The following is a 17724-nucleotide window of genomic DNA, read 5'->3' on the forward strand; positions in this document are numbered from 1 at the left end:
AGTGTAAACAAAGAATTAAAGAGATCTTAGCTCTGAGCATGGCAGAAAACCAGAGGAGCAAGGTGTTACAGAGGCTGGGAGAAGAGAATCTCTTGGGGAGGGTTAACTATGTCAGACACCCATGAGTGGTTGCATATGCAGGACAGGGAAGAGGCTAGGGGATTTGGCAGGTTGGATATTGTTGGTGATCTCGACAAAAGTTTTTCAATGGAGGTTGGGTGTGGTGGCTCACACCTGTAATCTCAGCACTTTGGGAGGCCGAGGCAGGTGGATCATTTGAGGTTGGGAGTTCGAGACCAGCCTGGCCAACATGGAGAGACCCTGTCTCTACTAAAAATACAAAAATTAGCCAGGCATGGTGGCAGGCACCTGTAATCCCAGATACTTGGGAGGCTGAGGCAAGAGAATCGCTTGAACCTGGGAGGTGGAGGTTGCAGTGAGCAGAGATTGTGTCACTGCACTCCAGCCTGGGCAACAGAGCAAGACTTGGTCTCAAAAACGAAAAAGTTTTTTAGTGGAATGGCAAGGGTGCATGCCTGATTGGAATCATCTAAAAAGAATGGGAGGTGAAGAAGTGGTAAGGGCAAGCGCAGTGACTCTTGATGAGTCTTACTATGAAAAGGAACAGAAATGACATGTGAGGAGCTGGGGCAGGGGCCACATGGGCCTAGGGAGGGGGTTCTTTTAAGGTCGGAGATAACTAGACCATTGTCTCGGGTCAGATGCTCCCAACTACTTTAGAACCCTGATTCAAACTGCCTTAAAGAATAAAGAAGCCGGGCACGGTGGCTCACGCCTGTAATCCCAGCACTTTGGGAGGCCGAGACGGGCGGATCATGAGGTCAGGAGATCGAGACCATCCTGGCTAACATGGTGAAACCCTGTCTCTACTAAAAATACAAAAAAATTAGCCTGGCGTAGTCGTGGTGGGCGCCTGTAGTCCCAGCTACTCGGGAAGCTGAGGCAGGAGAATGGCGTGAACCCAGGAGGCGGAGCTTGCAGTGAGCTGAGATCGCGCCACTGCACTCCAGCCTGCGCAACTGAGCCAGACTCCGTCTCCAAAAGAAAAAAAAGAATAAAGAAATTTCTTCTCTTACATAACTGGAAGTCCTAAGGTAGGTCAGGTTCAGGCTTAGTTGATTCAAAGACTCAGCATGTTTTCAAGGACCCAGGTTCTTTCCAGTTCCTTGCCTGACCATCCTCGGTGTGGCTTCATCCCCAGGCTGATAGCACAGCAGCTGCAGCTGTCCCAAGCGTCGCATCCAGACATGAGTGTACAGGAAAGCCTATCTTTTCCTGCACATTCTAAGGAGTGAGGAAATCTTTCCAGAAGCCTCCCAGCAAACTTCCCATACCCTACTGACCATAACTAGGTTACATGCTTGCATGTGAATCACTTACCAGCCAGTGACTGGAAAGGAAAAGCCCTCAGGGCCATGCATGGGTCCGGGGGCGGGTGGGAGGGGCGTAGGATAGAGGAGGAAGGATGCCGTAATCATTCCAGAGTGGAAAAGTAAAACCCACTGGAGATGTGGGCCAGGATGCCAGGCTGTGTGGAGGCCCCTGGAAGGTTTTTTTTTTTTTTTTTTTTTTGAGATAAGGTTTCACTCTGTCACCCAGGCTGGAGTACAGTGGCGCGATCACGGCTCACCGCAGCCTCAACCTCCCAGGTTTAAATAATCCTCTCGCATCAGTCTTCTGAGTAGCTGGGACCACAGGCGTGTGTCACCATACCTAATTTTTAAATGTTTTTTTGTAGAGATGGGGTCTCCCTAGGTTGCCTAGGCTGGTCTCAAACTCCTGGGCTCAAGCAATCCTTCTGCCTTGGCCTCCCAATGTGCCAGGATTACAGGCATGAGCCACTGTGCCTGGCCAGCTTGTGCAGTTTTTCAGCTGCCTGAGTGCAGTCACAGGACTGGAGTTCTCCAGGCAAGCACAACGGCGGAGCAAAGGCAATCACCGTGCCCTAGCAAGTGCCTGGGCTGCCGGGCCTGGAGAGCCAAGTTGGGTCAGGAAGGCAGAAAAAGGTTGGAGGTGGAGGGCATAGCGGGATGGTGAGAACGTGGATTGAGGTTCACACTGGGTTGGAAGACGGTCAGAGTAGGACTGTCTTAGGTGGGCTTCCCGGGAGACAGCCCCTGGAAGTTTATGTGCATATAGTTTCTTTGCAAGTCCTCTGTGAATAACACCTGGGAAGGAGTGAGAGTAGCAGGACTGGGTAGACAGAGAAGCAAACACCCTCAGTGCCGTGGCCACAGAGGCCACAGCGATCTCCCGGGATTCTCTGGAGCTGGGATGACCCTTCCCAGGCATCCTGCACTGATGTGAAGAGAATTCTTTTGGCCTCTGCACCTGGCCAGTGTCCTGCAGAGATGGTTCTCTGCCAGGTCAATTTTGATTGAGACAGAGAGGGAGGGCAGGCCCAGTCTATTTAAAAGTATCATATAAGGACAGACCTCAGTCAAACACCAACGAATATAGGAGGGCTGGGTGGAAACATGGCAGATGTGGCCTGGGAAGTGGCCTCCGGGGAGCAGTTGGGTCCTAGGCAGAGGGGTGTGAGCACGGAGAAAAGGATGCCGAGAAGAGGTGGGAGGCCGTCTCTTTCTTCAGAGCTCTTCCACAGGCTTCCCCTAAATTGGGGAGCAGGACTCCTCTAGGGAGAAAGGAATTCAAACTGAAAACCAGGGAGGTGATGGAGCGTGAGGCATGAGAACCACTGGGCTAGGGGACAGGGTGGGTGGGAGGGGGAAGGACTGGGCCTGACGTCACCATTCTGATGCTCAGAGCCTGGGCTTTGTCTCCCACTGCCCCCCAAGGTGGTGGAGAACTGTGCACTTGGAGGAAAGGGGGCAAGAACCGCATTTCCTGGGGTGGTAAGTTGGGCGGCCACTGCCACGAGTGCAAGGAGGGCCTGTTATGGTGCTGCCAAGGTCCAGGTGGGTCAGGTGCCAGGGTGGGACTCACATGTCCCAGCTGCCCACACCTGCCCAAGTCAGATGCCCCACATGCTTAGTGGAAACATGACTGCCAACCCGTCTGATGCTTATGTTTCCAGCTCCCTGCATTCCATTCCTGAGGGCCTCTAGATGGTTTTCACCTTGGATAAAATTCTTTCCTTCCCATTGAGAGACTGTCCTGAGATAAAAGTGAGCATTGTCAGTGTGTGTGCTGGCTCACATCTGTAATCCCAGCACTTTGGGAGGCCAAGGTGGGAGGATTGCTTGATCCCAGGAGTTGGAGACCAGCCTGGGCAACATAGTGAGACCCTGTCTCAACAAAAATTTATTTTTTATTTTTTATTTTTATTTATTTATTTTTTGAGTCAGAGTCTCGCTCTGTCACCAGGCTGGAGTGCAGTGGCAGGATCTCAGCTCACTGCAACCTCCGCCTCCCAGGTTCAAGTGATTCTCCTGCCTCAGCCTCCCAAGTAGCTGGGACTACAGGTGCGTGCCACCATGCCCAGCTAATTTCCGTATTTTTAGTAGAGATGGGGTTTCACCATGTTGGGCAGGATGGTCTCAATCTCTTGACCTCGTGATCCACCCACCTCGGCCTCCCATAGTGCTGGGATTACAGGCGTGAGCCACTGCGCCTGGCCTTTTTAAATTGTATTTTATTTATTTACTTTTTTGAGAGGCAGAGTTTCGCTCTTGTTGCCCAGGCTGGATGCCTGGGCCAGTGCAATGGCAAGATCTCGGTTCACTGCAACCTCCGCCTCCCCGGTTCAAGTGATTCTCCTGCCTCAGCCTCCTGAGTAGCTGGGATTACATGCATGGGCCACCACTCCCGGCGAATTTTGTATTTTTAGTAGAGACGGGGTTTTTCCATGTTGGTCAGGCTGGTCTCCAACTCCTGAACTAAGGTGATCCGCCCACCTCGGTCTCCCAAAATGCTGGGATTACAGGCGTGAGCCACTGCCACCGGCCGAAAAGATTTGTTTTTTTTAATTAGCTGGGCCTGGTGGCGCATGCTTATGGTCCCAGCTACTTGGCAGGCTGAGGTGGGAGGATCACTTGAGCCCAGGAAGTCAAGGCTGCAGTGAGCCATGATCTCACCAGTGCACTACAGCCTGGGAGACAGAGCCAGACCCTGTCTGGAAAAACAAACAAACAAAAAGCATTGTCCATCAGACTGCAAGTAAGTCTTGTTGTTTCTGGGAAATTCTGCCTTCCAAAATGACTTCTGGACAGCAGGTCCCCTACCCCTTAGCCCTCAGCGTTCTGGAGGGACTTCCTGTCCTTGCCGCGTGCCACCTGCTTGACCCGTTTCTGGGCTCCACAGCAGGGTGGCTTCGAACAGGTCGAAGGGCCATGTAGATCGTGGCCCAGCACCTTGTGCAATCCCTCGTAGTTAGTGGAACTGAGGCTCAGATAGCATGCTCCCTGGGCCCCCCTTCGGGAGCAGTGTGGGGTCCTGGCCGAGAACCCCTGTCAGCATGTCACTTCTTCCTATCTCCCCAGGTGACAGCCTGCTGATGGTGAAGAACCCACCCCCGGCCCCGCCACAGCCCCAGCCCCAGCCCCAGCCACCGCAGCCGCAGCTGCAGTCGCAGCCCCAGCCCCAGAGCCTGCCCCCGATCGCGGTGGCCGAGAACCCGGGCGGCCCCCCGAGCCGAGGGCTGCTGGACGACGGTTTCCAGGTGCTGCCCGGGGAGCGTGGCTCCGGCGAGGCGCCGCCGGGTGGGGACCGCAGCACCGGGGGCGGCGGGGGCGATGGGGGCGGTGGGGGCGGCGGCGCGGAGGCGGGGACTGGGGCAGGCGGCGGCTGTGGCAGCTGCTGCCCTGGCGGGCTGCGGCGGAGCCTCCTCCTGCACGGCGCCCGCAGCAAGCCCTACTCGTGCCCCGAGTGCGGCAAGAGCTTCGGCGTGCGCAAGAGCCTCATCATCCACCACCGCAGCCACACCAAGGAGCGGCCCTACGAGTGCGCTGAGTGCGAGAAGAGCTTCAACTGCCACTCGGGCCTCATCCGCCACCAGATGACGCACCGCGGCGAGCGGCCCTACAAGTGCTCGGAGTGCGAGAAGACCTACAGCCGTAAGGAGCACCTGCAGAACCACCAGCGGCTGCACACGGGCGAGCGGCCTTTCCAGTGTTCACTGTGCGGCAAGAGCTTCATCCGCAAGCAGAACCTGCTCAAGCACCAGCGCATCCACACGGGCGAGCGCCCCTACACGTGCGGCGAGTGCGGCAAGAGCTTCCGCTACAAGGAGTCGCTCAAGGACCACCTGCGCGTGCACAGCGGCGGCCCGGGCCCCGGCGCCCCACGGCCGCTCCCGCCGCCTCCTGAGCGAGACTAGGGCTGGGCTGGGGGAGGGCAGGGCCGGACGGAGTGGATCGGGGGCGGCCTGAGCACCAACCACCTTGCCGGGTGTCCTCAGCCACCGTCTGGAAATCGGCAACAGGCATTGCACTCCGGTTGGGGGTCCCCCAGGGTGGGGCAGGGATCCCCCAGATCTGTCTGGTCTGAATGGACGCCCAGCTCATCTAGGGTGGACCCAGCTGCCGGGGAAGAGCCAGGGGGACCGCGAGGAGCCGAGCGTCCTCGGGCACCGCCCTCACACCCCCTCGAGTGCCCTGGGACCACTGGGCCACAGATGGTCATCAGGGGAAGCCACCAGGGAGTCCCGAAGCCCTTCCGAGATCAGGAAATGAGGTCCCAAGGTTAGGAGACGCCCTGAAAAAAAGCGAAGGCCGAGGGATGTGCTAAGGGTAACACCTTCATGATGACAACACTGCCTCGCGTTTCAATAGCGCTTTATACTTTTTTAAGTGTTTTCTATCCGTTATCCATTTCACCCTTGGCCTATCCCTCTCAGATAGGTGGGGTAGGATTTTCCTGGTGACGGAGTAAAGTGAGAGGCAGGTGAGACGGTTCACCCAATCACACGGGAAGGGGCGCGCGCTGCCCAACCGCGCTCACCGCCTACCTCCGCTGCTCGGGAAGCTGCTGGCCTGGCCCTCCTGGTCTCTCTTCCTTTCCTTGCTCTCACCCACGGACAAAACCAGAAGCGACAGGAGGCCAGCTCCTGGGGTTCCTGGGAGCCGGGAACAGATTGGCTACGGAACGCCCCAGGTTGTGCATTCAGAGGGCTCTTTCTCCATGGGAGCTCCTGGTGCCGCCTCGGCCCCAGCCTGTCCCCAGCCCCTCAATCTGGTGCAGCAGCATCTTGTCACTGCACAACAGTGGCCTGGTCCCCCACAAGCAGCTAGGGCCCCAGGTCAGACCTCACCATGATGATTTGTTCCAGTTCTCCCAGGGCAGAGGGGCGAGGGGGAGAGGCTTTTGCTGTGAGAGTAGCCGTCACGTGTCTCTTCCCAGCAGCGCCGGGCAAGTGGGTGCTAGAGTCTGAGCCTCAGGCTCTCCTGCCCTGGGCCTCCCAATTGGTGCTATCTGTTACTGCCCGTGCTCACGGACATGGCTACAGACCCTGCTGTGCTCCACACCCTGCAGGCGCCTCGGGAAGCGCCCAAAGGATTCCCCTTCTCGTTGGTGCACCTGCTCCATGGCTCCGGGCGCTGCGTCCCGAGGGGCCACAGTCTCCATTTCAGCGTCTTGCATGGCCTGGCACCGGGTGGGGTGGTATGCCCCAGGACCCTTGTTTGTGTCAAAAATGACTTTCCCTGCCCTTGCGGTGGGTCCGGCGTTCCTCCCAGCCGGGATCACAGTGGGCAGCCGGCACCCGGCACCACTTTGGCGAGCGTCCTGCTTCCGCCCTTGCCCTCATCTACGCTGTTCCGCTTTCCTCAGACCCCTTTTTGCCGTGCAAAGGGAATTCTTGACATTAAATAAAAGGTATCCAGATTGCAGACTGCATGTTCACAGAGCTGGGGGTTCTCCAGCTTGCCTACAGTAAAGCCTCAATGAACTGGAATCCAATTCAATGGGATATTTTTTTTTCTTCATTCTGCTTTTTGAAGGAGACAAATCTTAAGAAAGCAAATTGAGATGAGAAATTAGACAGGGTTCAGTAGAGTTTTGTTAGAGCAGAAGGGGACCCTCCAGTGATCAGTTGCTGGGGGAGGGGGGTAGTGTGCCACTTTTAAAAAGCATATGCACAAAGTATTTCCTAATCTAGATCATGGAAAGGTCAGAATGTTTTTTGGTTGCAGGAGTGTGAGGAGAGGGGAGACGTCACTTGAGACATGGGTTTAAAACACCTGGCCGGGCGCGGTGGCTCACACCTGTATTCCCAGCACTGGGAGGCCGAGGCGGACGGATCCCGAGGTCAGGAATTTGAGACCAGCCTGACGAAAATGGTGAAATCCCGTCTCTACCAAAAATACAAAAATCAGCCGGGCGTGGTGGCGGGTGCCTGTAATCCCAGCTACTCAAGAGGCTGAGACAGGAGAATCGCTTGAACCCAGGAGGTGGAGATTGCAGTGAGCGGAGATCGCTCCACTGCACTCCAGCCAGGGCGACAGAGCGAGACCCCGACTCAAAAACAAAACAAAAACACCTGAGCACAAGGCTCAGTCTGATCCCTTTATTTTACCTTCAAGGGGCTGATTCCCAAGGAGACCTAGGGACTGAGCTAGTGAGAGCCAAGCCTCTCTGCTTTCCTGTATCCTAGGCTGGTGGATGCCACTGCACCAAGTACCCCTCAGCTACACCATGAGTCGCCCCAAGCCCTGGCACAGGTTGCTGGAGCATCCCATAGTGAGCCTCATCCCCAGAGCTGATCGGGGATGGTGACACTCAGGATGTTGGCCTCTGCTGGCTCCCAGGCAGCGAAGATCCTCAGTGAAGACCCTGGAGTCCACATCCTGAAGCAGGACAGGGGTTTTGCTTTGGGGGTGGATTTTTATTTTCCTTCTGAGAAAATGTAGTTTATGTAGAGACAAAGTCTTGCTCTGCCATTCAGGCTGAGTGCAGTGGTGCAATCTTGGCTTACTGCAGCCTTGACCTCTGGAGCTGAAGCAATCCGGTTGGGCGTGGTGGCTCATTCATGTAACCCCAGCACTTTGGGAGGCTGAGGTGGGAGGATTGCTTGAGACCAGGAGTTTCAGACTGCCCTTCCAACATAGCGAGACCCCTGTCTCTAGAATAAAGAAAAAAAATTTTAAAACAGAGACAGGCCAGGCATGGTGGCTCACGCCTGTAATCCCAGCACTTTGGGAGGCCAAGGCGGATGGATTGCCTGAGTTCAGGAGTTCGAGACCAGCCTGGGCAACATGGTGAAACCCCATCTGTACTGAAATACAAAAAATTACCCGGCCGTGATAGTGTGTGCCTGTAATCCCAGCTACTTGGGAGGCTGAGGCAGGAGAATCGCTTGAACCCGGGAGGCAAAGGTTGCAGTGAGCCGAAATGGCACCACTGCACTCCAGCCTGGGCAACAGAGCGGGACTCCTCAAAAAAAGAGAGAGATAGGATTTCACTCTGTTGTCCAGGCTGAAGTGCAATGATTCAATCATTGCTCATTGCAGCCACAAACTCCTGGGCTCAAGCAGTCTCTTGCCTCAGCCTCCCCAGTGACTGGGACTATAGGCATGCATGCATCACCACACCTGGCTATTTTGTTTTTCTTTACTTTTTGTAGAGATAGGGTCTTGCTATGTTGCCCAGGCTGGGCTTGAACTCCTGAGCTCAAGCAACCCTCCCACCTCAGCCTCCCAAAGTGCTGAGATTACAGATGTGAACTGCTGCACCTGGCCTTTTATTTATTTATTTATTTATTTATTTATTTATTTATTTATTAGATGGAATCTCACTCTGTTGCCCAGGCTGGAGTGCAGTGGTGCCATTTCAGCTCACTGCAAACTCCGCCTCCTGGGTTGAAGTGATTCTCCTGCCTCAGCCTCCGGAGTAGCTGGGATTACAGGCCCCCACCACCATGCCCAGCTAATTTTTGTATTTTTAGTAGAGATGGCGTTTCACTATGTTGGCCAGGCTGGTCTTTAACTCCCGACCTCAAGTGATCCGCCCACCTCGGCCTCTCAAAGTGCTGGGATTACAGGTGTGAACCACCTCGCCCAACCCAGCCTATTTTTTAAATTGACTTTTAATTTAAAAATCAGTGCAGTCCAGACATGGTGGCTCACGCCTGTAATCTCAGCAATTTGGGAGGCCTAGGTGGGCGGATCATGAGGTCAGGAGTTTGAGACCAGCCTGGCCAACATGGTGAAACTCCGTCTCTACTAAAAACACAAAAATTAGCCAGGTGTGATGGCACACACCTGTAATCCCAGCTACTCAGGAGGCTGAGGCAGGAGAATCGCTTGAACCCGGGAGATGGAGCTTGCAGTGAGCAAAGATTGTGCCACTGCATTCCAGCCTGGGTGACAGAGTGAGACTCCGTCTCCAAAAAAACAAAACAAAACAAAACAAAAACACACACACACACAATGCATGCAATAAAAATTCGAACAGTTTAAAAAAAAAAGAAAAAGAAAAGAGGACACAATAAAGAGTGAAACTCTTTCCTAACATACTTCCTGGAAGTATCCACTGCTGAAAGCTGCATCTGTGTCCTTACAGACCTGTGTTCAATTTCCCAGACATTCAAATTACTTCCTCATTTCAGGATATGCTGTTCTGGGCTTTCTGTCCTCATCAGCCTAGGAAGCTCTAACAGGGACATCTGGATTGTAGCATTCCTTCCTCAGCACTGTACCAGATGATCAGGTACAAGGAGTGCTCTGCAAAGGTTGCTGCTCCAAAAAGCTCAAGAGAGGTAGAACGTTTCCTGAGATGGGTGGACAGCTCAGGGAACTTCATGCTCATGGCCTCAGTTTGTGCCTTACTTTATGGAAAGGGCAAGGCAGGGTGTTAGGAGAATGAGATTGAGGATGGACGGATGGCTGCATTGTTATTGTTTCATGAACATCTATTAGGGAACAAAGAAGAGTAAGACCTAGTCCTTGCCCTCTGGGAGTCTGACGTCTAATAGGAGAGAAGGTATTTGTGAGAACAACACTACTAGAAAGCATATGACTGCATGAGGGTGGGGGCTTGAGAAATATACGCCTGATCTTCTGGAAGGCTCGCTGCAGGACATCCCGCTGAGAAGCTGGGAAAATACTGGTCTGTAGAAGCCATACTGAGCTAGTGATGGTCAAGGCTAAGTCTCCGGTTTCCTGGATCCTGGGTTGGGGGATCCCGCTGCACCAGTGCCCCTCAACTACACCGTGAGTCACCCCAGCCCCCAGCACAGGCCCTAGGAGAGTCCCGTAGGGAGCTCTAACCACAGAGCTGATCAAAGATGGTGACACTCAGGATGCTGGCCTCTGCATTTTGTTCACTTGATTACCTCTTTAGTATTTAGCACGTGTCTAGCCTGGATGGGCACCACAGGGGGTACAAGTGATCGGAGTTGAGCGACAGACATGAAGAGGAAATTGGCACCCTAAGGTGGTACAATTTGCTTGACAGCAGAGTTGATGGGAGGAGTCGGAGCTCATGATACGATAAGCGTGAGATTAACCTTCATGGAGAAGTCAGGGACTAGAGGATGAATTGGATGGGGCAGAGGGAAAGGAGGGAGGACGCGATGTGGGACAAGGGTGAAACACACTGGGGAGAATGCAGCTGGGATTGAAAGGCAGGAGACTGGCAGAGCCACAGGCCGTGGACCAGCTGCTGGTGGTCTGGGCCCCACAGAGCTGCAGCCCCTTGGAACTCTTCAGGAACAGTGAATGCATAGCGCTGAAAGGAGGCCAGAGGATGAAATGGAAGTCTCAAGAAGGCAGGTTTAAGTCGGACACCACCAAAAATGAAAAACACCCCAAAACACACAGGTAAAGGCAGTTATCTTATGATCAAAGATTTGGGCACCATGACCGGCTCTCTGACATCTAGGCCCTGGGTATTGGGTATTGGCAGGGAGTAAAGGGGGAAAGTAGGAAACTTCACACCAGGCTCAGGATGAGCCAGCCTGTGCCTATAATTTCACAGCATTTGTCCAACCAGCTGTTACTGCAAAAACATGCGATAGAGCATCCTAGAGGCCCAGAACCCTGTTTTGGAAGAGCACAGAAGGACGGTTTGGGGGAGGCCATGCCTCCTAGGGAGTCATTAGGGAGGCATATCTTTTTCTTTCTTTCTTTCTCTTTGAGGCAGGCTCTTTCTCTGTCGCCCAGGGTGGAGTGCAGTGGCACGATCTTTGGTCACTGCAACCTCTGCCCCCAGGTTCAAGCGATTCTCCTGACTCAGCCTCCTGAGTAGCCGGGATTACAGATGTGCACCACCATGCTCGGCTACTTTTTGTATTTTTAGTAGAGATGGAGTTTCACCATGTTGGCCAGGCTGGTCTCGAACTCCTGGCCTCATGTGGTCTACTCACCTCAGCCTCCCACAGTGCTGAGATTACAGGTATGAGCCACTGTGCCCGGCTAGGGAGGCATATCTCTAAACTGGTAATTCTTGAGATGAGAGGTCCTGAATATCTGTCAGAATCATACACAGCCCCCAGCCCCCACTGACAAGGGTCCCAGATGTCTCCTTCCATAAGAGTCACTCTGCTAGTGAGATGCTGGCACTGTATCCCAAAGGTTGGGAACCTCTGTTCAAACTTCTTTAGACATATTTTAATTTAATTTAATGTGTTTTTTTTTAGATAGGGTCTCGCTCTGTCGCTCACTCTGGAGGGCAACGGTGGGATCATGACCCACTGCAGCCTTGAGCTCCTGGGCTCAAGCGATCCTCCTGCCTTGGCCTCTCAAAGTGCTGGGATTACAGGCGTGAGCCACTGCGCTTGGCGACTGCCTTTAGTTTTTAAAGGAGCATTTCTTTCTTTACACTGCCCCTATGATAGCCATACAGACATTTAACCTGTCAGTAGAAGCTCTCTCTGCTCTATTGCCTACTACCCAAACTTGCCTAGCTGTGTTCAGCCCTTCCTCCCTCCCTCCCTCCCTTCCGTCCTTCCTTCATTCCTTCCTTTCTCTTTCTTTCTCTCTTTTCTTTCTTTCTTTTCTTTCCTTCTTTTCTTTTTCCTTCATTTATTTCTTCTTTTCTTTCTTTCTTTTTCTTTCTTTCTTTCTCTATAGGGTTTTGCTCTATCTATCTATCTATCTATCTATCTATCTATCTATCTATCTATCATCTGTAGGGTTTTGCTCTGTCACCCAGGCTGGAGGGCTGCAGTGGTACAATCATAGCTCACTGCAGCCTTGACCTTCCAGGCCCAATCAACCCTCCCACCTCAGCCTCCCAAGTAGCTGGGAGCACAGATGTGTGCCACTATGCCTGGCAAATTTTTAAATTTTATGTAGAGATGAGGTCTCCCTATGTTGCCCAGACTGGCCTCAAACTCCTGGGCTCAAGGGATCCTCCTACGTCAGCCTCCCAAGGTGCTGAGATTACAGGCTTGTCTCTTGACCACTTCCAAGCCATGCCCTGTTTTTTTCTACTTTTGTTCTCCAGGGGTCCTGGGCCAGGGGAGCTGTGTCCAAGTCCTGGTCTCTCAAGCCCCAGCTCTGGTTCCACTTTGTCCCTGAAGACTGCTTCACCACTCTAGGTCACACGCTCCCCTGACTTCCCACAGACGTTTTAGAAGTATCTCCAAGTCCAAGAAACTGTGCGGCTGAGAAAGACACAAAGACAGGACGGGAGGCACTCCTTGCCCTCTGGGACTTTCCATTCGGTTTGGGTATACAGAGAGCCATCATTCTTTCACTAGTCAGTGTGCTTCCAGTTGCAATCAACAGAAGCTGACTGGCCAACCAGGAAGAAAAGGGAACATTCTGGAAGGAACCTGGAATCATTCACAGACTCAAAGGAACTGATGAAGAACCAATCTTGGATACTGACAAAAATGTGTCTCTCATTTCTGCTCCTTTCACTGTATTGGGATCATTCTTTCAAACCAACTTATTCTAAAAAAAATGGAGGATGGTCGGGCACGGTGGCTCATGCCTGTAATCCTAGCACTTTGGGAGGCCGAGGTAGGTGGATCACTCGAGGTCAGGAATTTGAGACCCGCGTAGCTAACAGGGTGAAACCCCATCTCTACTAAAAATACAAAAATTAGCCGGGCGTGCTGGCGCATGCCTGTAGTCCCAGCTACTCGGGAGGCTGAGTCACGAGAATCACTTGAACCCGGGAGACAGAGGTTTCAGTGAGCCAAGATTGCAGTACTGCATTCCAACCTGGTGACAGAGTGAGGCTCTGTCCCAGAAAAATTTATAAAGAAAAAAAATGGAGGACAAGATTATTCCTGACTCATATAGTTATAATTCACCAGAGAGGAAATTAGCTTCTTCCTTCAGCTCAGTTAGAAGAAACCCAGGGGAAAGCTTGGACTGGTCCAGCTCAGGACACATCCACCCTGGCTTAATGACTGTGCTATGACTGGGCCCATAGGTGGGCTGGCTTAATGACTGTGCTATGACTGGGCCCATATGATTGGGCTGGCTTGAGCCAGGTGCTCACCCTTCAAACGGTTACTGAGACCAGGCTGGAGTTGCTATGCAAGAAGATGGCAACACACATTTGAATTACATGGGTAGAGCTTAGGGAGGCACGATGCCTAGAGGAAGAAAGGAGACATGTTAGGCTGAAGAAGTTCGTGGGTGCACACCACGGACACATAAACAGCCGGGGAGGCACCTTGAGCCAAGGCGTGTTGATTCCAGGATTCTCACTGACCTGCAGTCTAGCAGGGCATGATCTCCAGAGGATTGTTAGTGTGAGGGAAGGAATACAAAAGACATTGTTCGGCCAGGCCCGGTGGCTCACGCCTGTAATCCCAGCACTTTGGGAGGCCCAGGCGTTTGGATCACTTGAGGTCAGGAGTTCGTGGCCAGCCTGGCCAACATGGTGAAACCCCGTCTCTACTAAAAAATACAAAAATTAGCCATGCGTGGTGGCGCATGCCTGTAATCCCAGCTACTTGGGAGGCTGGGGCAGGAGAATTGCTTGAACCCAGGAGGCGGAGGTTGCAGTGAGCTGAGATTGCGCCACTGCATTCCAGTCCGGGCGACAGAGCGAGACCCTGTCTCAAAAAAAAAAAAAAAAGAAAAAAAGAAATGGTTCATGCCATCTAGGGACTTGCAAGATAGTAATGACAGTGAGACAGAAAGAGTCTTAACGAGTGGAATAAAGCCATGGATTATAAACTTTTTTGAGAAAAAAACAGGCATACATATATGTACTTATATAGGCTAATATGTATGCTATAAATCATACACATGATACAAATTTAAAAGATAAGATAATTTTTGTGTGTGTGAAACAGGGCTTTATTCTGTCACTCAGGCTGGAATGCAGTGACATGATCACAGCTCACTGCAACCTCGACCTCCTGGGCTCAAGTGATCCTCCTACCTCAGCCTCCCGAGTAGCTGGGACTGCAGGCGTGTGCCACCATGCCTAGCTATTTTTTTTTTTTGTAGAGATGGAGTCCCATTATGTTGCCCAGGCTGGTCTCCAACTCCTGGCTTCAAGCAATCCTCCCACCTCAGCCTTCCAAAGTGCTGGGATTACAGGCATGAGCCACTGCACCTGGCCAAGATAAATATTATTAAAACATTATTTTAACAATGTATATTATTTGTTTGTTCAAAGAATACTTTTTTCTTTCACTAAAAATGAGGGTCTGGGGTGAGATGATGTCTAAGGTCATTTTCAGCTCTGCATGTTGCATTCATATTCTACAAATGTAGAGATGCCAGGCTACAAGTACTAAATGTCTATTTTCTTGATTCTTGGAATACCAATGCTACTAATGGGAATAACTGTGAACTTCATTTAAAAGTTTTTTAAGCCGGGTGTGGTGGCTCATGCCTGTAATCCCAGCACTTTGGGAAGCTGAGGCGGGCGGATCACGAGGTCAGGAAATCGAGACCATCCTGGCTAACACGGTGAAACCCTGTCTCTACTAAAAATACAAAAAAAAAAAAAAAAAAAAAAAATTAGCTGGGCGTGGTGGCGGGTGCCTGTAGTCCCAGTTACTCAAAAGGCTGAGGCAGGAGAATGGCGTGAACCCGGGAGGTGGAGCTTGCAGTGAGCGGAGATCGCGACACTGCACTCCAGCCTGGGTGACAGAGAGAGACTCCGTCTCAAAAAAAAAGAGGAAAAAAAAAGTTTTTTAAAACGGACTGGGCGCAGTGGCTCATACCTGTAATCCCAGCACTTTGGGAGGCCGAGGCGGGTGGATCACTTGAGGTCAGGAGTTCGAGACCAGCCTGGCCAACATGATGAAACCCCCTCTCTACTAAAAATACAAAAGTTAGCTTGGCGTGGTGGCACACACCTGTAATGCCGGCTACTTGGGAGGCTGAGGCAGGAGAATCGCTTGGACCTGGGAGGCAGAGGTTGCAGTGAGCCAAGATTTCTCCACTGCACTCCAGCCTTGGCAAGAGAGCGAGATTCTGTCTCAAAACAAAAAACAAAAAACAACAACAATTTTTTTTGAGACGGAGTCTCGCTCTGTGGCTTAGGCTGGAGTGCAGTGGTGCAATCTCGCTCACTGCAAGCTCCGCCTCCCAGGTTCACACCATTCTCCTGCCTCAGCCTCCGGAGTAGCTGGGACTACAGGCGCCCGCCACCACACCTGGCTAATTTTTTGTATTTTTAGTGGAGACAGGGTTTCACCATGTTAGCCAGGATGGTCTCGATCTCCTGACCTTGTGATCTGCCTGCCTTGGCCTCCCAAAGTGCTGGGATTACAGGCGTGAGCCACCACGCCCGGCCAACAACGTTTTTTAAAACAGCATATGTCAAGATTTGAATGTCAGTTGGAAAAAACAAATGGGTAGCTTCTAAGAGACACAACAAAGCCACATTTATCCTGCTGAATTCATTGCAATACAAGGCTTGGGCCTTGCAAAAGTAAAGCAGAGAGAAGAAATTGCCTGTTATCAAGTGCTTGCTGTATGCCGGGCACTTGACTACATAAGCACTTTACATAAATTCTTTCTTTTAGTTCCATCAGCAACCTTAGGATGAGGTGTTCACATTCTCAGCGGAAGACAAGGACACTAGGGCAGAGTAAGCATGAGCCACAGCACTTAGTAAATGAAGGATCTGGGACTAAACAACAATAATGATCATGAGTACTTCTTGAGCTCTTCTTCTGTGCCAGGTACTGTTCTAAGCACTTGACTTGAATTCACTCATTTAATTCACACAACTCTGTGAGCTAAGTACTGTTATCTATTCACCAATAATCATGAGGAAACAAGTACTAAGAAGTTAAAGACCTGACCAAGCTTCACATCTAGTAAGTGGCTGTGATGGTGAATACTGAATCAACTTGATCGCATTGAAGGATGTAAAGTATTGATCCTGGGTGTGTCTGTGAGGATGTTGCCAAAGGAGATTAACATTTGAGTCAGTAGGCTGGGAAAGGCAGACCACCCTCAATCTGGTGGGCACCATCTAATCAGCTGCCAGCACAGCTAGAATATAAAGTAGGCAGAAAAATGTCAAAAGACTAGACTGGCCTAGCCTCCCAGCCTACCTCTTTCTCCCGTGCTGGACCCTTCCCACCCTCGAACATCAACGAACATCAGACTCTAGGTTCTTCAGTTTTGGGACTCAGACTGGCTCTCCTTGCTCCTCAGCTTCCAGATAGCCTATTGTGGAGCCTTGTGAGCATGTGAGTTAATACTTAATAAACTCCCCTTTATATAACATTATATATATATCCTATTAGTCTGTCTAGAGAAACCTAATATACTGGCAGTGCTGGGCTAGGGACCCAGACGGTCTCACTCCCCAGCCCCACTTAGCAAATCACTGTGCCACACTGTCTTCACCCGCCCAGGGGACTGCAGGCGCCACACCATCTCCACCAGCCCACGTGATTGCAACCCTGGTGCCTGGTGCTGCCTCCTTTGCAGGCTGGAAATTTGATCTGAACCTTTTTCCAGACTTCCAGGCTCAGAGTCTGGGATGCTGAAACATGCTCATTTTCAAGAGACTGAGGTATAAATGTGCATCAGCTTCACCTGCATGTTGCCTCCCAGAAGCTACCTGGCAACATGCAACGTCAGAAGGTTGTCTTGTGAGTATAGAAATAGAATAGAGGGAATGAGTTCTACGACTGAACTGTTTAATGACCTCAGCATCCTATATCCTGATATTGTGCCTGTGGAGGATAACATTTTTATTTTATTTTTAAAGACAAGATCTTGGTCTGTTGCCTACGCTGCAGTGCAGTGGTGCGATCGTGATTCACCGCAGCCTTGAACTACTGGGTTCAAATGATTCTTCCACCTCAACCTCTTGAGTAGCTGAGACTACAGGTGTGCACCACTACTCCTGGCTCATTTTAATTTTAATTTTAATTTTGTAGAGACAGGGTCTGCCTATTTGCTCAGGTTGGTCTCAAACTCCAGTGATCCTCCTGCCTTGCCCTCCCAAAGTGCTAGGATTACAGGCATGAGCCACCTCACCCATGACACATTTTTTTTTTTCTGTATCTGACACCAAGAGTTTGTTGGTCTGAGAGATTAGGTCAGACCCTCTGGACAGGATTTCCCTGACTGACCGGTTTCTTCAGCCTGGCCCATTCTTTCTCTAGATTTATTAATGATTCAGTGACGTGCCTGTTGATCTAGTTGCCCTGGAAATAATGCCTCTGTTTGAGATGACATTTCATATCCTTACACTCTGATTCACCATTCAATCATTTACAAATATGAACACTTCTGTGTACAACAAATGGAGGATACAGTAGAGAGACATTTCAGTGGAAGAGATACAGATAATTAATATGTAAATGAGTGAAAAAAAGAGATTACTTCAGATGGTGATAAATAGTATGAAAAATTTCCA

At 51.3% G+C, this 17724-nt stretch overlaps 1 protein-coding gene across 1 annotated transcript in view; it reads left to right on the forward strand.

Moving 5' to 3' along the window:
* ZNF282 (zinc finger protein 282) overlaps positions 1–6809 on the forward strand; it is a 30767-nt gene extending 23958 nt beyond the window's left edge. The window contains exon 8 of the mRNA XM_034965176.2: positions 4464–6809. Within this exon, the coding sequence (XP_034821067.1) occupies positions 4464–5299 (836 nt within the window). The 3' untranslated portion in view covers positions 5300–6809. The remainder of the gene's footprint in view (positions 1–4463) is intronic.
* The last annotated feature ends 10915 nt before the right edge of the window (positions 6810–17724 follow it).

This window comes from Pan paniscus, chromosome 6 (assembly GCF_029289425.2).
Source record: "Pan paniscus chromosome 6, NHGRI_mPanPan1-v2.0_pri, whole genome shotgun sequence".
Classification (NCBI taxonomy): Eukaryota; Metazoa; Chordata; class Mammalia; order Primates; family Hominidae; genus Pan; species Pan paniscus.